This window comes from Musca autumnalis, unplaced genomic scaffold (assembly GCF_047663935.1).
Source record: "Musca autumnalis isolate F117 unplaced genomic scaffold, ASM4766393v1 scaffold_2, whole genome shotgun sequence".
NCBI lineage: Eukaryota > Metazoa > Arthropoda > Insecta > Diptera > Muscidae > Musca > Musca autumnalis.
The window spans coordinates 200,906,989-200,930,101 of NW_027411755.1; the positions used below are offsets into that span (position 1 = coordinate 200,906,989).

The following is a 23,113-nucleotide window of genomic DNA, read 5'->3' on the forward strand; positions in this document are numbered from 1 at the left end:
GAGTACCCACGACTTTTGAGCGTTACACTATCTGTTTAGATAAAATCTAGTACAGTAGAATCGGATAATTCGTATTCGATAATTCGTAGTCTTCGATAATACATAACAAACTGTCAATACCCTGAAAAAATCGCGATATTTCTTACAATCTATTCGCATTTGGTCCCCTCCATAATTCGTAAAATTTTTCATCTCAAAACATTTTCTAATTTCATAAAAATTGAAAATTTGTTTGTCAAATATTTGTATTAGAGTTTTTTTTTACATATTAAAAGCATATCATCAATAGTTCTTGCGAAATTACACAATCACTAGAGATATACCCTCAGCATGTGTGATTTGAAACTTTTATCTATAGAAAGATCGAATACCGGCTACTGAACAAAAATCGTTTCGTCAAAAATGTTGCGGCCCTTTTTGGATGAAAGAATATGGATTTGGATTAAAGCTCAAAAATATTGCGGAGTAGGTACTTGAAGGACTGTACCGACGTAGTCCATTTTGGAAGTGAATCTTATTTAGGGAGACATTTCTTTCTATAGTTATCGCGCTTTCCAGTCATTTCCGTTGGTCACCGTATAATATAGAGCTTTTCTACCATTATGTCACTTAAAGAAAAATTGTGAACTTTTGTGAAGGTTGGTGCCATCAAAAGTAGATCGATATGGCTCATTTTCGAACTTAAACTAAGCTTGGACAAAATATTATGAGATCCGAAGTTTGGACCAAATCGGCTGCGCCGTTTAGCAGATGCCGTACGTATCATTTTAGCAAAAACAATTTTTGAACTTTTGTGGGGAAGGTGCCAGAAGGAATGGTCCGATAAGAAGCATCTCCAAACTTTATGTTAGATTCGCATAAATATTACGATATTAAATTTGGATCAACGCAGTATCCTGTTCGAATGTTGTTCTGTGCACCAGCCACTACACATGTTGGCCATGGGGGTTTTTACAGCGTTCGTTCCATTTTCTCGGGAAGTATGAGCTTATTTGACCAACTAAAATTCGCTTTTGAATTTAAAACATCACGCATAATGTTTCCTTCGAAATTTTGAAGATTCTGAACAAATCTGTGTACCATTTGGAGAGAATATTCCGAAATGCCGAATTACCGAAGAAGACTCATATAAGTTATTATTAGAAAGTCGTTTATAGTTCCATCCTATGCACTTCCGAATCACGTTCATTTCAAAAATTTCCATTTCTTTCATAATATTCGGCAAAATTGTGAACCAGATCGAAAAATGCATAGAGAAGGATCGGCCTAATACTGATTTTATACAAAAGTAATTTTGTTTCACTACGCAAATGTTTGTTATTAAATAAAGTTGCAAAAGCTCCCTTCATATTGTAAGCTTTTTTGATATTATTTCTAGCATGATTTTTAAATTTATGTAGCTTGTTGAAGACAACCCCAAGGTATTTAATACTATGTTCGAATTTAATTTCGTTGCCTTTAAGAAAAAGTTCCAATTTTTTGCTTTGAGACACAACAAATCGTTTACATTTGCCGGATGCGTTACAAAAGCAAATTGCTTTACTTTTGGACACATTAATTCTAATACCCCAATTGGTATAAAAGTTATTTACGTGGTCCAAGTGCACTAGCACATGCTGCAGGGCTTCCACGGGAAGCTTGAGCTTACATCAAAAAATTTTATGTCATCGAAGTACTCTCGTTTGCCGACAATGAGCGTTGAACTCACAACTCTTGGTTTTGTAGTAAGACACACACGCTGTGTGCCATCCACATTAATTAGTCATGGCTATATTTAAGCCTACAAGTAATGCAGAGGGTAGCTTGTTTACATTAATATGTAATGGGTAGACATCGGATTTATGCATATTTTTTGAAAATTATAATGCAGATAATTCGTTTATTAAACAATAGAAGTTGGATCTTTGTACGCATTATTCATTATTTTCAATATGGCATCGAATTTCTGTCATTGGAAATATATATTTCCATATTATTATGCGTTAGCCAACAGAAAAACTTTTGAAATTATGTACAAAGCAATTTATACATCTCCAACGATTTTAAATAGCTTTTATGAACGCACCAGTTTGCCGTTTAACGCCTTGAGAAATTTTGCTTCATTCATTCCCTATTCTGTACAATGTCTTGCGTTGTTTTTCATCCTTTGTGTTCATGTAATTAGACACATTAAAAATATTTACAACTGATTCAATTATAGCAGAGCAAGGTTTCGATCCTCGGACCTCTGGGTTATGGGCCCAGCACGCTTCCACTGCGCCACTCTGCTTGTTTATTAACGAATAAATTAGCTGTGTTGATTCTCGTGTATGAACTTATCACCCTTATTACGGTTGGTGTTAACATGACAAAACCGGTATTATAAAATATTTTATGAAAAACCAGTAAGAGTTTGACAGTTAGGTAAAAATGAGGACACTTTGCATTTCTTGTATTTGCTGGTTTTAAAGATATATACAAATAAAGTTTGAAGTTGATTAAGGTACGTGGGGAAAATTAATCAGCTCATCTCTTACCAACGTGCATCGAAATATATTTCGGAAGGGGCCCACTAGACAAAATATTACTCTTTGAAAGCAAAATGTATCGTGTAAACGATAGGCAAATTCAAAATATTTACAACTGATTCAATTATAGCAGAGCAAGGTTTCGATCCTCGGACCTCTGGGTTATGGGCCCAGCACGCTTCCACTGCGCCACTCTGCTTGTTTATTAACGAGTAGAAATTAGCTGTGTTTATTCTCGTGTATGAACTTATCACCCTTATTACGGTTGGTGTTTACATGACAAAACCGTGTAGTACTTTACGACAAAAATCGGTATTATAAAAGATGTTATGAAAAACCATTAAAAGTTAATCGATAATTTCTTCTGTTGTTGTATTGTTAGGCTATAGGCTTTTTAAGTAAAAGACTTGATGTTTAATTTTTCCCAAGCTTTATTTGTTTCCAATATTTCGATTGGATTCTCCAATCATCTTCAGGGAACTACAATTATTACAATTTGTAAATGTTTTACAAAAGTGAGGTGTACTTAAAACTTACTTAAAGAAAGAGTAATGGCTGTTTACAGACCAAAGTACTATCTTTAACTAAAGGTTTTTCATATCTGTATTTGTTTACCAAATGTCTATAGATCTGAGCGCAATTGTCGGTGTCCGTTTTATAATCGATAATGTAATCGATATAGTAATTTATTTACATACAGCAATAATTGATTGTCCTAACTACTCTACCAAAAAAATGAAACCTATATCGGTAAAACCTTCTAAGATTTTAATATTTCATTCTCCAGAAATTAACAAAAACAACGTCTTTTTCCGAACTAATAACAAAATACTCATCGTCAGGCCCACAGCTTCCAATATTTTCGTCTAATGGTTCAGATTCCTTAGTTTCAATATATTCACTTTGGGTTTTGGACAGGATAACCGAATTCAGAAATTACTGTGAGATACGAGTTCAAATCCGATTCGGATTAAATGATTGAACATATTTTTGTAAATATAAAAGAGAAACCACAGAGATAGATGAACAATATGAGCACTCGCCTTTATGTTTTCGTACGATTTACCATACAAATGCTCTCCCTGTGTTCGCCATTTGGATTGTACCAACCTATCTAGTTATGGGAACGGTTTTGCCAAAAAATCGCGAGTACAATACCCATCATTGAGAATGAAAAACCAGGAGCCAATTTTATATTTTCACAATAACAACGAGAAAATTTTTGTATTTTTCTAATTGATAATTTATCGCCAATACCAAATGGCGTCACTAACACCACTTGTAAACATGTTTTTACATTGCTACATGGTTTTCGCCACCGTTGATATTTCTTTTGTGTCTAGCATGGAATTTGAACCCAAAGACTCAGTGTGCCAGGCGGGCGTGCTAACCACTGCACCAGGACACTCATCACTGGGGACCAATTTAAAAAAATGTGTAGAGGAAACAATCATCATTTACATATACATACACAATATCCATAAAAAATATAAATTAAAAAATATTACAACTGATTCAATGTATAGCAGAGCAAGGTTTCGATCCTCGGACCTCTGGGTTATGGGCCCAGCACGCTTCCACTGCGCCACTCTGCTTGTTAAGAAATGCGCGGGAAGTGTTTATCTGTATGAACAGGCATGAACATTGTGGTAATATTTTCTTGTTTTACGAAGACATGGGTTCAAATCCCAGTCGACCTCTTTGGGGGAGGATTTATGTTTTAATTTTTGCCGTTTCCACGCTATTCTGTGAGCGAAGGTCTGAAATACTCTCGGAACGACAAATTAAATTGGTCCATCCCTAACAAATGGAAAAGATGAATGAAGAGTAACGACCTAAACGTTTTATATAGATGCAGAAGGAAGAAGATTAAATTTTCTTAAATCCAAAATCATTTCTTATCCAACTCGCGTAAAAAAATAGAAACAAAAAACAAAGAATCAACAGAAAATCTGTAACGCAACATTATTTTGAAAATAAAAACATATTGATCATAAAGCTCGATTTCCAACGAGAAATTAATTAAAAATTAATACTAAAAATGATCTTCGCCTAAAATGGCAAAGTTTTCAAATAAAAAAACCCATATAAAATTTATTGAAACACGATAATTTTGAGAATAAATGGAAAATGTGAATGAAAAGTCTGTAATTAAATGTAAAACATGAATTGAAATTATGGCCTGTTTCCATAAGACAAATTCAGTTGAAATTCATAAAAACTACTACCAAAATCAGTTTTTTGAAAAATATTTGATTCAGTTTTGTTCTCAAACAAACAAAAACAAGAGTTTGGTAGTAATTTGAACGAATTTTAATTCAAATCATTTTAGAGAAACCGGTTTTTGTGCATATTATGTTTGTTATATTTCCTTAAAAACCAGGAAATAAAAAGTACTTCAAATGCTTGTGGGAACATGCTATCACATCGGTATACATAAAAATATAAATATAAAATAAAAAATATTTACAACTGATTCAATGTATAGCAGAGCAAGGTTTCGATCCTCGGACCTCTGGGTTATGGGCCCAGCACGCTTCCACTGCGCCACTCTGCTTGTTACGAAATACGCGGAAAGTGTTAATGTGAATGAACGGGCATGAAAAACGAGTCTGTTCTGTAACTTGGTTCAAAAAATGTCTACCAAAATAGGCCCTCGGTTTGATAGACCCCGATTTTAGTCATTTTAAGGATTTTAGCTAAATTTCCTTAATGAGTCAGATATTATTTGAATTTAACGAAGATGTTTGAACGTAGGTCTTCGTTTCACCATAATTATATATCCCTACAGTACAACTCGATTTTAGATATTCTAATATATTGGGAAATTTCAGTTATACCTATGGTGAGAATAAAAAACAAGGATAGGTCGTGTCGTATTTAACACCATTTTTAGTTGTTTTTTTATTTTCTTCTTTGATTTCGACCCGCCTGGGAATCGAACCCAGACATTCATCGTGCTAGGCAGATATGCTAATCATTGTACCATGGCACCCATCAATGGAAACAAATTTTTATCTTTAGTGCCCATTTACTCAAAGAGCGTAATATTAAAATATAATTATTTAAAATAAATAATAAATATAAAAAATTAAATTAAAAAAAGATAATGAAATAGGAAAAATAAATTAAAATATTTTGTTAAAAAATAAAATTATTAAACAAATATAAAACACATGGTTTAAGATAATAATTTAAGACGTCAATAAAAAAGACATGATTTAAACATTAATTTTAAAAACCTACGATTATGAAAAAAGATATTTTTTTGAGGGTTGGCGTTTTTTGTTTGGGATGACGACTTCTATTTTGTTTTTCAAAATAGTCAGGCTTAATCCCATAGTCGTTGTTTTAATATTTTATTTAAACAACTTTAATTTATTAGTGGGAAAAAATTGGCGATGTTTACCAAGGAGTAAGGCAGGGAATACTATAGTTTCAGATCTCGCCACAGATCTTCATCAGTTCCGTTAATTCTTGTTTTTCAACAAGAAACTTTTTATACCCAAGTGTCAATTGCTAGCTCAAATAGATACGTGCGCAAAGAAACACTCTGATCGAGAATTTCTTTGGCACTACCTAAACTCTAGCAACTTCACTTGCAAACAAATCCAAATTTTTCCCACTGCTATGCGTTCGTCGTAGTTATGTGCTTTTTCGTCGAGAATCGACGAACGCATAGCAGTGGGAAAAATTTGGATTTGTTTGCAAGTGAAGTTGCTAGAGTTTAGGTAGTGCCAAAGAAATTCTCGATCAGAGTGTTTCTTTGCACACGTATCTATTTGAGCTAGCAATTGACACTTGGGTATAAAAAGTTTCTTGTTGAAAAACAAGAAATAAGGGAACTATAGTATTCCCTGCCTTACTCCTTGGTAAACATCGCCAATTTTTTCCCACTAATAAATTAAAGTTGTTTTAATAAAATATTAAAACAACGACTATGGGATTAAGCCTGACTATTTTGAAAAACAAAATAGATATTTTTTTGAAAAATCCACGATTTTGAATAAAATATTTTTTTTGAAAAATCCGCGATTTTGAATAAAATATTTTTTGAGAAATCTACGATTTTGAATAAAATATTTTTTAAAAAAATCCAAGATTTTGAATAAAATATTTTTTAAAAACTCCACGATTTTGAATAAAATATTTTTTAAAAAACCCGCGATTTTGAATAAAATATTTTTAAAAAAATCCACGATTTTGAATAAAATATTTTTTAATAAATCCACGATTTTGAATAAAATATTTTTTAAAAAATCCACGATTTTGAATAAAATATATTCATAAAATATTTTTAAAAAATGCACGATTATGAATCAAATATTTTTTAAAACATATAAGAATATGAAAAAAGATTATGAAAAAATATTTTTTAACAAAACTCCGCCTTTATGAAAAAATTTTATAATAACCACTAACATTTTTTTTACATTAACAATTATGAAAAACAAAACAATTTTTTAAAAAATCTAAAATTATGTAAAAATATTCTTTAAAAATCCCCGATTATAAATATATATTCTTTTAAAAATCCACGATTATAAAGACGAATTGAATTAAAATCCAAACCAAAACAGAAGTTTGGTAGTAGTTATTATGAATATCAATGGGACTCGTCTTAGTGAAACAGGCCATAATTCCAATTTATGTTTTACATTTAATTACAGACTTTTCAATCACATTTTCCATTTATTCTCAAAATTATTGTGTTTCAATAAATTTTATATGTTTTTATTTTCAAAATAATGTTGCGTTTGTTTCTAGTTTTTACGCGATTTGGATAAGAAATGATTTTGGAATTAAAAAGAAAATGTAACATTCATCCTTCTGCAACTATGTAGAACGCTTTACTCTTCATTCATCTTTTCCATTTGTTAGGGATGGATAAATTTAATTTGTCGTTCAGGGAGTATTTTAAACCTTCGCTCACAGAATACCGTGGAAACGGCAATAATTAAAAAACGTAAACCCTCCCCAAAGAGGTCGACTAGGATTTGAACCCATGTCTTCGACAAAACAAGAAAATATTATCACAATGTTCATGCCTGTTCATACAGATAAACACTTTCCGCACATTTCTTAACAAGCAGAGTGGCGCAGTGGAAGTGTGCTGGGCCCATAACCCAGAGGTCCGAGGATCGAAACCTTGCTCTGCTATACATTGAATCAGTTGTAATGTTTTTTAATTTATATTTTTTTATGGATATTGTGTATATGTAAACGATGATTGTTTCCTCCACTCATTCTTTAAATTGCTCTACAGTGATGAGTGTCATGGTGCAGTGGTTAGCACACCCGCCTGGCACACTGAGTCTTTGGGTTCAAATTCCATGCTAGGAACAAAGAAAAAAAATTATCAACGGTGGCAAAAATCATGTAGCCATGTAAAAACATATTTACATGTGGTGTTAGAAACCCCGTTTGGTATTGACGTTAAAAAAGGAGCTGCCTCTTATCAATTAGAAAAATACAAAAAATCTCTCGTTGTTATTGTGAAAATATAAAATTCTCTCCTAGGTTTTCATTCCCAGTGGCAAAACCGCTCCCATAATTGGAAGTGTGTTTGTACAATCCAAATGGCGAACACAAGGAGAGTATTTGTATGGTAAATCGTAAGAAAACATAAAGGCGAGTGCTCATATTGTTCATCTATCTCTTTGGTTTCTCTTTTATATTTACGAAAAATCCACGATCATGAAAAAGTATTAAAAAAAACACAGCTATGAAAGAATATTTTAAAAAAGCAGGATTATGAAAAAATATTTTTTTAAAAAATCCACGATTATGAAAAAATATTAAAAAAACACGATTATGAAAAAAAAAAAATTTAAAAAAATACACTATTATGAAAAAATATTTTTTTTAAAAAAATACAAGAATTTGGAAAAAATATTTAAAAAAAAACACGATTATAAAAAAAATATTTATAAAAAACACGATTATTAAAACAATATTTGTTTAAAAAATCCACGATTATGAAAAAATATTTTTTAAAAAATCCACGATTTTGAAAAAATATTTTTTAAAAAAATCCAAGATTTTTAAACACGTTTTTGAAAAACAACCTCGATTATGAAAAAATATTTTTTAAAAATCCATGCTTATGAATAAATATCTTTTAAAAAATCCACGATTATAATTTTTTTTTAAAATCCACGATTATAATTTTTTTTAAAAAATCCACGATTATTAATAAATATTTTTTAAAAAATTCCACGATTGTGAAAAAAAAATATTTTTTAAAAAGTCCACGATTTTAATTTTTTTAAATCCACTATTATAAAAACCTTTTTTTAAGATCCACTTTGATGAAAATATTTTTCAAAAATCCACGATTAAGGAAAAATATTTTTTTTCAAAATCGACGGTTATGAAAAAAAATATTTTTTTAAAAATCCACCATTATGAAAAAATATTTTTAAAAACTCCACAATTATGAAAAAATATTTTTTAAAAAAATCCTTGAATTTGAACAATATAATTGTTTGACAAAATTTTATTTTTTTTAATTCCACAACTATGAACGAATATTTTTTAAAATAATCCACGATTATAAAAAAATATTTTTTAAAAACTCCACAATTAAGAAAATTTTTTTTTAAATACACGATTATGAACAAAATATGTTTTTGAAAAAATATACGGTTATTATAAAAATATTTTTTTAAATACACAATTATGAAAGGCTATGTTTTAACAATTATGAAAGAATATTTTTCAAAAAATCCACAATTATGAAAGAATATTTTTTAAAAAATCCACGAGTGTAAAAAATATTTTTTTAAAAATACTCGATTATAAAAATATTTTTTAAAAAACACTCGAATATAATTTTTTTAATTCACGATTACGAAATTTTTTTTTTACAAAATCCGCGATTATGAACCAAATATTAATATGATTATGAAAAAATAATTTTTTGAAAATATGAAAAAATATTTTTTAGAAATCCACGATTTTTAGAAAATATTTTTTTTTTTTAAATCCACGATTTTTAGAAAATATTTTTTTTAAAAAATCCACGATTTTTAGACAATATTTTTTTAAAAAATCCACGATTTTTATTTTTTTTTTTAAATCCACGATTTTTAGAAAATATTTTTTTAAAAAAATCAACGATTTTTAATTTTTTAAAAAAATCCACGATTTTTAGAAAATATTTTTTTTAAAAAATCCACGATTTTTAGAAAATTTTTTTTTAAAAAAATCAACGATTTTTATTTTTTTTTTAAAAATCCACGATTTTTAGAAAATATTTTTTTTTTTTAAATCCACGATTTTTAGAAAATATGTTAAAAAAAAATCCACGATTTTTAGAAAATATTTTTTTAAAAAATCCACGATTTTTAGAAAATATTTTTTTTTTAAAAATCCACGATTTTTAGAAAATATTTTTTTAAAAAATCCACGATTTTTAGAAAATATTTTTTTAAAAAATCCACGATTTTTAGAAAATATTTTTCAAAAAATCCAAGATTTTTAGAAAATATTTTTTTAAAAGATTCACGATTTTTAGAAAATATTTTTTTAAAAAAAATCCACGATTATGAAAAATAATATTTTTTAAAAAGTCCACGATATAAATTTTTTTAATAAAATATTTTTTATCAAAATCCACGATTAAGAAAAATATTTTTTAAAAAAATCCAAGATTAAGAAAAACTATTTTTTAAAAATCAACGATTAACGAAAAATATTTTTTAAAAATCCGCGATTAGGGAAATTTTTTTTTTCAAAATCCAAGATAAAGAAAAAAACATTTTTTAAAAAATCCAAGATAAAGAAAAAAATATTTTTTAAAAAATCCCATATATTAAGGAAAAATATTTTTTAAAAATCCAAGATTAAGAAAAAAATATTTTTTAAGAAACCCCAATATTAAGGAAAAATATTTTTTAAAAATCCACGATTAAGAAAAAATATTTTTTTAAAAATCCACGATTAAGGAAAAATATTTTTTCAAAATCAAAGATAAAGAAAAAAATATTTTTTAAAAAACCCCAATATTAAGGAAAAATATTTTTTAAACATCCACGATTAAGGAAAAATATTTTTTTTCAAAATCCACGATTATGAAAAACATATTTTTTCAAAATCCACGATTATGAAAAACATATTTTTTCAAAATCCACGATTATGAAAAAATATTTTTGTTTTCAAAATCCACGATTATGAAAAATATTTTTTAAAAACTCCACAATTATGAAAAAAATATTTTTTAAAAATCCACGATTATGAAAAAATATTTTTTTTTTCAATTATGAAAAAATATTTTTTTAAATCCACGGTTATGAACGAAATAATTTTTTGAAAAATCTATGATTATGAAACAATAATTTTTTGAAAATATGAAAATATATTTTAATAAAAAAAATTATGAAAAAATATTTTTTTTTTCCAAATATCAAAAAATCTACAATTATTAAAGTATATTTTTTTAAAAATCCACGACGATAAAAAATATTTTTTAAAAAATCCACGATGATGAAAAAATATTTTTTAAAAAATCCACAATTATAAAAAATAAAATAACATAAAAAATATATAAATATAAAAAATATTCTTTTAAAAATTAACCCTTAAGACAGCAATGAAAAAATATTTAAAAATATGGATGAATAAAATATAGAAAGTTCGAAGAAAAACACAAAAATAATTATATAAAAATATGAAGAAAATAATTTAAAAAATAATTTAAAAAAATAAAAAAAAGATTCAACGCATAGCAGAGCAAGGTTTCGATCCTCGGACCTCTGGGTTATGGGCCCAGCACGCTTCCACTGCGCCACTCTGCTTGTTGGCGTGGCGACAACAAAAGTTAGTGATTAACACACAGCAGCTACACACACACATAAACACACATAGCCACATTCATTTTAGGGGTGAGTCAGTTAAAATGTTTGGATTATGGTAAAAACTCGTTTATGTTTTATTTTATCTAATCGAAATTAGATGTTTATCGTGGTGATAAAACAAGGTGTTTGGGAATTTTAAATGAAGAAATAAATAAGTTAAACAAATAAATTTATAAAACAAATATATTTTATGTTATTAAAATATAAACAAAATAAAATATAAAACTTAATAAAATAAACAAAAATAAAAATAATCAAAAATTAAATCATAATAATAATAATAAATGTCATTAAAAATAATCGAAAAAATATAGCAAATATTTTGGAACAAATTTAATGTAAGTTATCAGTAGAATAATTCTGATTGAACGAAATTTATTGCATTGAAAATAGAATTGAAACACGAATGCATTGTTTTGCAAATTTGTGCATATTGAAAATATGGGGTTGAAAATATTATTGACATTTTTGTAATACTTTCTTTTCCATATTTCTTCAAAATTCATTTTCATTTTAAAATTTGAACAAATTTTAATTTAATTTTTTATAGCAAAGTTATATGTCTATTATTGACATTTTTATAATATTTTCTTTTCTATATTCCTTCAAAATTCATTTTCATTTTAAAATTTGAACAATTTTTAATTTAAATTCAGAACTTTTTTAATAGCTAAATTATATGTAGACCATACTTCCTATAATATTCTCTACTTGTTTTCCTTGTTGCAATTGATAACACCTAAAACAATTTCCTCTCCACATAATAAATATTAACAAATTTTCATTAAAACCAAAACGCAAACAATTTTCTAAAGTCCTTGCTATTTTCTAAACAAACACTTTTTGTCACAGCCTCACTCACACACACATAAAGAGAAGAACACTAACAAAGTTAAACTTGCAATTTTGTGGTTGATTAAAGCAATAGTTCATCTTTGCCCCCACCTATTCTTCCTTACTCCTACAAGCATTTAAAATGACAAAAACTTCTTTGATTTACAATGTCAAACTTTTTGAGCAACAACTAAAATTTCTTGTTAGAAGAGGATATGGGAAAGGTTGTGGTGTAATTTTGTTATAATTTGTAACTGTAAAATTAAGTAAAACGAACAAAAGATAGAATCTGGGAAAAGAGCATTTACCGTAGATTTCCAGGGAAGAAAGAGGTAAATTGTTTTACCTGAGAGAAAACCCCTGAAATTCTGTGGCCAAGAACTGTCAGTCAAGTTGTTGCTGCTGTACAGATCCATGTAACCAAAAAAAACTCGTGCAGCTCTATACGCTGTGGAATACAAAAATTACATGAAATAAGACCACGCTATAAACTACAAGAACAACAAGTCTAACCTAAAAAACAACAACGACCACAATTTAATGTACAAAAATAAAAGCAAAATAAAAACCATTTTAGAAGTTTTAAGCGAAACAGCAGAAAAACCCGAAACATGTTTAATGATTTACCAACCTACTAAGTAAGCAAGGAAGTCTGGTAGAGGAGCAGAACAGGAACTAAACCAAAAAGGGTGTGCGCGTGTTTTCCTTCACCACACAATACACGCCCTCATGTAGTAGTAAATAGTAGTAAATAAATAGGTTTGCTCATTTGAAAAATTATTTCATATGGTGGCTTAAAGTTCCCCCAACCTTGGGTTATGCAGTAGCAGTTAGTGCCGCAAAAAACTTCATCTTAATTTTTATTGTTATTATTTTCTTTGTTTTTGTTTTGTTTATTTCATAATATTAATCTTTGCCTCCTTTAATTTTTATCTTTTTGCAGTACCCATGAACAGTGGTTTTGTTAGGATACACAATCACCCATTGGTCGGTGTTGGTGGTCTACAATTCTGGCATCAACGAGTGGCAAGAGATGTAACAGCCGTCAATCAGCCACAGTCAGCAAGTTTGCAGCAACAAAAGGACAAGGATATGCTAATCCAGGGCTCTTCAACGGAAATAACCATGGATCAGCCACAAGGTATGTTTTGGATATTCGTACAAAATCTCATGACGAGTTGAAGGGACTCCAACATATTTTACACGAAGATAGACTATTTTTATTATAAACTTATAGCAAATATAAGAGTATATACAGTAAAAAGCATTAACTACTATCCAATCCCACGGCGGCAGGTTATATGCACCGGATTGACTCGGAGGAATCTTCGACCAGGGGCCGTCAGCTCAATAATTATGTGTTTGTGTTCTTGGTTTTTTTCACCATGGGAGCGGCAGTTTATTTCGGAATGCCTGCTCCAAGCTCTTTTGGGCCGTGCCGGGATGGAGATGAACCCTTGGCCAGTATGGATCTGTTCCGCTTGGCAGATCCGCATCCACCACCTGACAGTATCGTTGAGATGTAATGGATGTAGGGAATGGGTGCATTTCCGAGGGTGCTCAGGCCTTAGTCGCGCCCGGGATTACAGCGATAGGTATATTGCTGCGCCAGAACATCGCCCAGTGTGTCTTCAACCTCGTAGCCCGACTCTTTGTCATCGTCGGAATACGAGACTTCCGCCCACAGTTTGGGCAGCCGGCTCATTCGTACCGGATTTACCCGAAACCATAGTGTTTCAGCCAGCGGCTGCCAACCCAGCTTCAAAGCTGCTACAACAACAACAGTTTCAGGGTTCAGGAGGCAAATGTACCTGCATAGTCCTGACCTGAACTGTGCCAGGATGCATCTAATCTCTCGTAGTAGTTTGGTTTCCTCTTCGCCGATTGGAGGAGTTCTGCCGCCCAAGACGACGCTATAGGTGTATGCATCTATAGCTTTTTGCACAGCACTTGTATGAGCTAGGTTTATAATTTCTGAGGGCTTTATTTTAGATTGTTTGGAAGTTTTCCCTCTGATTGTCACTAATACTAGGGGTCCAGACTGGGGCCGTGTAATCAAGTAGTGGACGACCTATGGCTTTATAGGTTTTCAGAATGATTTATTTTTCTTTACCCCAGGTGCTTCCAGTTAGGGCTTTCAGGATTTTATTTATGCCACCTGCTTTTTTTACCGTTAGCTCAGAGTGTTTACAGAACTGGGAAGTATTCTCGAAGGTAACTCCTAGAATTTTAGGGTACTTGACAGTCGGTATGATACTGCCGTTGATATTTATTTTTATTGTTGTATTTACCTCTTTTGTCCAGGTTGTGAATAGTGTCGCGGAAGATTTGGGTGTTGAAAGTTTTATGTTTCAACTTTCGAAGGAGTTTGACAGAGGTACTCGTTGAGTATATTTTCTATCCTGGAGATATTTCTGTCAGACGATAGAACGCTGCAATCATCTGCATATGATATGAGACTAATGTTTGGTGGTGGGGTTGGCGATTTCGCCACATAAAAGTTGGAGAGTAGTGCTGATAGTACTCCTCTTTGGGGGGACCACTTGTTTGTTGCGCCTTTGTTTGGACTTGGTTCCTCTGAACTCCACGTAGGACTGTCGTCCAGCCAGGTAGTTTGCCATCCACCTCTTCAACGTTCAACCTTCATCTCTTCAACGAATTTGGGAGAGTAGTCTCTTTGATATCGTTCAGGAGTGTGGAGTGTCAGACTGTGTCAAAGGCCTTTGACAGATCCAGGGCCACAAGTATTGATCTCATGTGAGGTATTTTACTATTTAATGACTCAGCTATGGTTACTGTTATTTCACATAGGGCTGTGGTCATGCTCTTTTCCGCTCAAAAACCATGTTGGTGCCCTGCGAGTTAGAGGTGCTGGTAGAAACTGAGGAGAAGTATTGCTTCCAGGATTTTTATCACCGGAGATAGCAGGGTTATAGGCCTGTAGGACGATCCTAGGTGGGGAGGCTTCCCGGGTTTGGGAATGGGTATAATGTTGCCTATTTTTCACATATCTGGTATGTCGAGGGAGTTTATGCAAATATTGAAGGAGTGAGTGAAAAGAAAATGCCGTTGGGACCGATGTGCTTCAGTATTTTGGTGGCCAGACCGTCCGGATCAATGGCCGTCAAACTTTTGACAGTTTTGATGACATTTGCAACATCTTCTTTGGTGATTTGGACGGGTGGCGTGTCTGGCTGCATTGCCTGGAAGTGACATTTCAGCTTCCTGCGCATTTTGTTTCTGTCTGTGGGGAGTTCTACAAATTGTCGACAAAAGGAGGAGGCGGTTTTCCCATGGCTTTTGGGAGTGTTGCTATCAGTCTTCCCAACAACAACACCAAGTTGTTGTTCAACGACGCGGACATGCATCATTCCTGCAATTCAATTGCAACGGTCTCCACAATAAGGTGGACTTTATGAGCTCACCGCCACCTGTGGCTTGCAACGTTGTGATGGTTACACCGTTTTGCGAAAGGATCGCACAAGAAGTGGAGGAGGACGTGCCTTCCTAATACACCGGTCCGTCCAGTACAAACCTATCTAGCTTGACTTTAGTGACCCATACATAGAATGTATGGGGGTTGCAGCAGAGTGTCGTTCCGCCGGGGTAGAGCTGCTTAATGTGTACATACCGCCGATGAATAGCTGTGCTCTGCATTATATGCCCGATATTAGTTCGCTTTTAGGGGGCAATGATCGTCTGGTGCTAGGTGACTTCAATGTTCAACTTGAGCTTTGGCATTCCGTCCTAGGTAATGGCCAGAGGGGTACAACGCTGCCCGAGGACCCTGATAGCTCCACGTTTTGCACGGTGAATGAAGATGCTCCTACGAGGATTACATGAGGTTGCCACAGCTCGCCAGATATTACCACTGTGGCAACATGTCTGATAAATGACGTATCCTGGCAACCCGAATTTTCCCTTGGCTCATATCATCGTCTCCGTAAATAGAACACCCGATTTCATAAACTCTGAACGCCGTACTTTTTTGAACCATAGGACAGCTGATTGGCAAGGGTTCAGAGATTTTAATAATCACCGCTACAGAGAGCTGCCCAATCCCTCCCTCAGGGGGAAGCTTAGAGAACTTTCTGGGACATCATCACTGCTGCAGCCGCTCGCTACATACCTGCTGGTCGAGTACCCGAAATAAGACCAAATTTCCCAGCAGAGGCGACGAGACTAGCAGGTTAGGGTGGTGAGCTTTGTTGTACGAACCTTAAAGCTTAGGCTGACTTCCGTATCGTCAGTTTCTTTGTGTTGTTTAAACTTCGTCAAAATATTTTGCACATTTGCCAAGAAACTGACAATACACAAGTCAGCAGGATAGTAGGCGAACATAAGCGGAAAAAGTGAATAGACCAGCTGAAGCAATGTACAATTGTCACAGGATTATTTAAATTGTGGGCAACGGTTAAATCACTCTCGAATCCGAGAAAAAAGGATGACAGAACGGCTGTTACTTTCAACGGCGTGAAAGTAACTGAGCCAAGGAGGTGCGCCTGTTTTTTTAACCGGCAGCTCATAGAGCACCCCGAGAGTGATAGGGCGAAGAGGATTGTGGTACCACCACAATTAAATTTACGATGGGCGATGTTGCAGATGCCATCCGAAACGCGAAATCTTCCAAAGCGTTGGGCTAACAACTGGATGAACCCAGAGAGTGGTCCTGAATCGTACAGACCGATTTCACTCCTGTCGCCAGTAGCAACGATCCTAGAGGCACTACTCCTACCCACGATGAGAAGCTGTTTTAAAGTTGCCCATAATCAACATGAATTTCGGAAAATGCATAGTACTACAACAGCATTAGACGCCATATTGTCGATGACCTAGATGATAAATTAAATGTCTACATAGCTAGCTAGACCTAGTGCAGTTCTTTCATCTGAGGAATATGGAAATATCCGCCGCTAAATACACTGCCACACTGCTCACCACTTGGACGGCTGAAATGAAGCTCTCACTGAACATAGTGGTCGATGGTGTACTGAATCCTACCAATAACTACGCCAAAATATTGGGTGTAACATTCGATAGCATGTTGAAGTCGTCCGCGCAAGCCACAGCTATTTGCCATAAGATCAGTAGTGGATTTATCTAAGGTATTTTTTACCCGACAAAAATCTGTCAAATTTAAACTCAAAATTATGAATAAAAGTTGGCAACACTGTTGCTATCGGTGGGACTTAGCGATAACTTTATTTTGGTTGCTAACTTACCGTCAACTTTCGTTAATTACCGAAGTTAGAAGCATTTTATTTTTACCGATTTTTGTCGATAAGCAAAAAATGCTTTGGAGAATCCCACTATAGAAGTAGGAACAAGGTCCTCAAGTCGCTGGCCGGCAGCAATTGGGGTGCTGACAAAGAAACCTTGTTGACCTCTTACAAAGCAATAGGCCGATCTGTTGTAAGCTATGCGGCGCCAGCGTTTTATGCAAATGTTAGCGCTATGCAGTGGAAGAATATTCATGCTTGCCAGAATGCCGCCCTGAGGACTACAACGAGGTGCATATTCATGACACACGTGGACCATCTTCATGAGGAGACGAAGGTTTTACCGGTGCATCAGCACAACGAGATGACGGCTGCACAGGCAGTACAGAGATACAGTGTGAATGCCGTACTTGGGGACCACCCCCCATCCATCGCAGCAGTAGAATGCCAGCTGCCAAGGCAAACACGAGTTGTTTTAGCCCATTTAAGATCCGGGCGATGCAGCCGCCTCAGTTTGTATTGGGCCAGAATTGAAGCCACGATACCCAACACATGCCCGGAATGTGGATTGGGACCACACGACACACTGCATTCGTTTAGCTGCCCAGCTAACTCTAGGGAAAGCAATAATCGAATTTTCGATTTTGGTCTAAAACTAAAAATTCAATTTTTCGGTCTGGCGATTATTTCAGTTGTCTTAAAACTCGACTTTCGACTTTTTCATAACCGCAGAAAATCGATTGTAATCGACTATTCGTCGATTTTCGAGTTTTCTTTTGAAAGTGTAAAAGCGCCGAAACTGTAATACCGCCAAGTTAGCAATAGGGGTGTCTTTTTACTTACTAAATGTTGCTGAAACATTTCTTTCAGCAACTTTTCCTTTATGCAAGTGTCAAAATTTGCAACATTAGTAATAATTATTACAAATTATCACGTAAAAAGACACAGCTAATCTATGGGCAAACTCGAAAATCGATCACAAGATAATCGATTATGCGATTTTTCTTCCAGACAAACGTCGTCTACGATTTTTAGATTTTTGACTGCAAAAACTCGATTAATCGAAAGTCGACTTGCCTATCCCTAGCTAACCCCACTCATCTGTCTTCGGATTCTTTATGGACGCAACCAAGACAGGTTCCAAAATTGTTGAGTCTGGATTCAGAGGAACCAGAACCTGATAACTAAAGTAATGCACGAACGAACATATACGCCTTGCTACAACAAGAACTACTATGGTCATCACCTATTCCATATTTAAAAAAAAATCTAAACAACAAATTATATATCCTTTTTCCTATACTATTTATTTTCCCGATCCTTAGGTATCCATAAAAACAAACCTAAAAAGTGTTGATGCTCTTTACCAATACCTCATCACCTTTCCAACCATACATAATCATCTTTCATTCATAAATCTTTTCTCCCTCTACCTCTTAAATATTTCACATAGTTGCGGTTACTAATTCCTAGATAATAATAGCAACCTATGTAGATATGTGTTGACCGACCAGCCATATCCTTTATGGGGTTGATGGTGGTGGCCGAGAGTAGCAAACTACCTACTACGTATCACATGGAAAACAATGTAAAGAAAGAAAATCATTGTTGTCCTCTTATCTCTTAGGGAAAATTTTTGTTCTTTACAAGGCCATGAAAGTAAAAAATAACAAAAAATATTCATGTGAATCCTTTTCTTTTTTTTGTGTTTTTCTTTTCATTATTAACTGAATGTTGGTGCCTGCGACTGATGATATTCCCCACTGCCATAACTGCTACCACATAAACGTGGTTACTGATGATGACACTGTTTGATTGTGCTGCTGATTGTTTTTGCTGTTGCCCGTTGTAGGCCAATGTCTATTGGATGGTGAATATGTGCCAGAAACAACGGTATTCTGTGAGAAACAAGTCGGTTGTCGTGCCATACAAAAAACAGGACACTGTTGTCCTGATTATAAATGTGGTAAGTTTTAGTTTGTTTGTTTGTTACCTTACAATTTTATTAGCACAGGTATATTGAAGCATAGTGTTAGTTCTGTTGATGGATGTTGTCGGCAAAACGATGAAGCTCCTTACATAGAATACTCGTAGAACACCTTGCATAGGTCTTTTGTCCATAGAATACATTTTATAGGTTTTCTGTTTATAGAAGATCTTACAAAAGTCTTCTGTCTATAGAATACCTTCTATAAGTCTTTTGTTCATTAAATATATTCTACCAACCTTCTTAGAATCCTCCATAGACGGACGATCTTCTACAGGTCTTCCATCCATAGGAGACCTTTTAGAGATCTTCTATCCATGGAAGACCTTGTGTAGATTTTCAATCCCAAGAAGACCTTTTAAAGCAACTCTGTGTATAGAGTCTTCTTAAACTTCTTTATCAATAGAAATCATTTTAAAAATTTTCTGATTATAGAATGCCTTATGTAGGTCTTCCGTCCATAGAAGATATAGAGGTATTCTGCTTAGGGAAGACCGTTTTACGGAAGACCGTTTTACTTTCTTCTGTAGGCCTTCTGATCCTAGAAGACCTTCTGTAGGTCGTTTGTCCATAGAAGAGCTTGTACAGGTCCTCTGTCCATAGCATTTCTTCTATATGTCTTTCCGCCATTCTCTGTAGGTCTTTTTCCATAGAAGACCTTGTATAGATCTTCTGACTATAGAAGACCTTCTATAAGTCATCTGTTCATAGAATACTTTCAATAGGTCTTCTGTCCGTAGAAGATCTTCTATAGGTCATCTGTACGTAGAGAATCTTCTACATGTCTTCAGTTCATAGAAGATTTTCTATAGGTATTCTGTCCGTGGAATATGTCATATAGGTCTTCTGCCGTAATAGACCTTTTATAGGGCTTCTGTCCACAGGGAACCTACTATTAGTCTTCTATGCCTAGAAGATCTTCTGTCCATAGAAGAAATTCTATAGGCCCTATCTACATAGAAGACCCTCTATATGTCTTTTGTCCCTAGAAGACCTTTTATAGGTCTTCTGTACCTAGAGGACCTCTTACAGGTCTTTTGGTCATATCACATTTTGTATAGCTCTTCTGGTTATAGAAGACCTTCTCTAGGTATTCTGTCCACAGAAGACCTTCTATAGGCCATCTCCCCATAGAAGACCTTCCATAGGTCTTCTGTTTGTAGAGGACCTTTTATAGGTCCTCATTACCTAAAAGACCATATATATGACCTTTTATAGTCTTCGGTCGCTAGAAGACCTTTTATAGGTCTAGAGGTCATAGGACACTTTCTATACGTCTTCTGGTCAAAGAAGACCTTCTATAGGTCTCAGATCACACAAGACCTTCTATACGTTTTCTGTCCACAGAAGACCTTCTATATGTCTTCTCTCTATAGGTCTTCTATTCACAAAAGACCTTCCATAGGTTTTCTGGCTCTAGAACCTTTGTAGGTCCTCTGTACCTTGAAGACTTTCTAAAAGTCTTCTGTCACTGGAAGACATTCTACAGTTTTCTGTCCTTAAAGGACCTTCTACAGTTCTTCTGGTCATAGCTCACTTTGTATAGGTCTTCTGGTCATAGAAGACTTTCTCTAGGTCTTCTGATCATAGAAGACCTTCTATAGGTCCTCTGGACCTAGTAGACCTTCTAAAGGTCTTCTGTCACTAAAAGACATTCTATGGTTTTCTGTCCATAGAGGACCTTCTATAGGTCTTTTGGCATTGAAAACCTCCGGGTCTTCTGGTCATAGAAGATCTTCTATTGGTCTTCCGTCCTTCTATAGGCCCTCTCTCCATTATACACCTTCCATAGGTCTTCTGTCCCTAAAAGACCTTTTATAGGTCCTCTGTACCTAGAAGACCTTCCATAGGTCTTGTCACAAGAAGCCATTCTATAGTTTTCTATCCATAGAGGACCTTTTATAGGTCTTCTGGTCATAGCACACTTTATATAGGTCTTCTAGTCATAGAAGACCTTCTATAGATCTTCTATCCATGGAAGTCCTTCTATAGGTCTTCTGTTCTTAGAAAGCATTTGGTCTTCTGGTCATAGAAGACCTTCTATAGGACTTCTGTCCATGGAAGACCTTATACAGGTCTTCTGTCCAGAGAATACATTCATGTTCCTAAAAGACCTTGTATCGGTCTTTTGTCCCTAGAAGTCGTATAGAAGACCTCATACAGGTCTATTGTCCCTAAACAACCTCATACAGGTTTTTTTGTTCCTAGAAGATCTTCAACTGGTCTCTATCCCTGAAGCACCGCAACAGGTCTTCTGTCCGTAAAAAAAACCTTCTGGCCACAGAAGACCTTATGTCGGCCTTCTGTACATAGAAGACGTTCAATGTGTTCCTTAAAAACCTCATTCATGTTTTCTATCCCTAGAAAACCTTATACATGTCTTCTATCCATAGCAGACCTTATACAGGTTTTCTGTCCACAGAAGACCTTTTATAGGTGTTCTGTCTCTAAAAACTTCATAAAGTTGTTCTGTCCCTAGAATACCTTATGTAGGTTTTCTGTCCATATGAGACCTTCTATAGGTCTTCCGTCCCTAAAACTCCTCATACATGCTCTCTGTCCCTAGAATACATTCTATAGGTTTTCTGTCCCTAAAACACCTCATACAGGTCTTCTGTCCCTAGAAATCCTTCTAAAGTTCTTTAGTCCATAGAAAACCTTCTATAGACCTTCTGTCTCTAAAAACCTCATACAGGTTTTCTCTCCCAAGAAATCCTTCTACAGGTCTTCCATCCATAGCAGACCATCTATACTTTTTCTGTCCACAGAAGATCTAGAGAAGGTCGTCTATGGGACTTGTATGGACTAGGGATAGGTAAGTCGACTTTCGATTAATCGATTAGTCGACTTTTTACAGTTAAAAGTCTAAAAATCGTGGTCGACTTTTGGCTGGAGGGAAATCGCATAATCGATTATCTTGTGAACGATTTTCGAGTTTGCCCATTGATGGCTGACTTGGCGGTTTTACAGTTTTGGCGGTTTTACATTTTCAAAAGAAAACTCCCAAATCGACGAATAGTCGATCATAATCGATTTTCTGCGGTTATGAGAAAGTCGAAAGTCGAGTTTTATGACAAGTGAAATAATCGCCAGACCGAAAAATCGCATTTTTAATTCTAGACCAAAATTGAAAAGTCGAAAAATCGATTACCTATCCTTAGTATGGACAGAAAACCTAAAAAACCTCAGGCAGGACTTCTGTCCCTAGAAGATCTTCTGCCCATAGAAGATTTTCTAAAGGTCTTCTGTCTCTAAAAAAAACCTTCTTCAGTATAGGAAGTCTGTAACTTTTATCGATAACAATGAGTAAAGTTGTTGGAAAGTTACAGAATAGGCCTACAGGCCTTCTGTCTCTAAAAAGACCTTCTATAGGTCTTCTGTCAATGGGAAACCTTCTATAGGTCCTCTGTCCCTTAAAACTGCATACTTCTGTCCATAGGTCTTCCGTTCGTAAAAAACCTCTTAAAGGCCTTGTGTGCACAGAAGACCTTTTATGGATCTTATGTTCCTTCTATAGGACTTCTATCCATAGAAGACCTGCCTACAATTTTCCTTTCATACTGCAGCTGCATCACGATAACACTACACGAGTAGGTAGGTATTTATGTAAGGTGTGTCTGAGTACTGTTCTACTGCAAAATATTTTAAGAGTATTTTATAAAATATGCTAACAATTTTCTTCTTTCTGCTTGTTCTTCTTCCTTGCTC

The 23,113-nt window shown here is 34.0% G+C and overlaps 1 protein-coding gene and 5 non-coding genes across 8 annotated transcripts in view; 1 reads left to right on the forward strand and 5 right to left on the reverse strand.

The window, feature by feature from the left end:
- The window catches only part of LOC141395138 (uncharacterized), a 294,451-nt gene that overhangs the window by 265,691 nt on the left and 5,647 nt on the right, over positions 1-23,113 (forward strand). For all 3 annotated transcript variants that reach the window (XM_073970612.1, XM_073970611.1, XM_073970613.1), the window contains exons 4-5: positions 13,143-13,340; positions 19,271-19,384. In XM_073970612.1, coding sequence (XP_073826713.1) covers positions 13,143-13,340; positions 19,271-19,384 — 312 coding nt within the window. The remainder of the gene's footprint in view (positions 1-13,142; positions 13,341-19,270; positions 19,385-23,113) is intronic.
- Positions 2,198-2,269, reverse strand: TRNAM-CAU (transfer RNA methionine (anticodon CAU)). The gene has a single exon. It is a non-coding gene; the product is annotated as a tRNA-Met (tRNA).
- On the reverse strand, positions 2,635-2,706 carry TRNAM-CAU (transfer RNA methionine (anticodon CAU)). The gene has a single exon. It is a non-coding gene; the product is annotated as a tRNA-Met (tRNA).
- TRNAM-CAU (transfer RNA methionine (anticodon CAU)) lies at positions 4,031-4,102 on the reverse strand. The gene has a single exon. It is a non-coding gene; the product is annotated as a tRNA-Met (tRNA).
- Positions 4,993-5,064, reverse strand: TRNAM-CAU (transfer RNA methionine (anticodon CAU)). The gene has a single exon. It is a non-coding gene; the product is annotated as a tRNA-Met (tRNA).
- Positions 11,234-11,305, reverse strand: TRNAM-CAU (transfer RNA methionine (anticodon CAU)). The gene has a single exon. It is a non-coding gene; the product is annotated as a tRNA-Met (tRNA).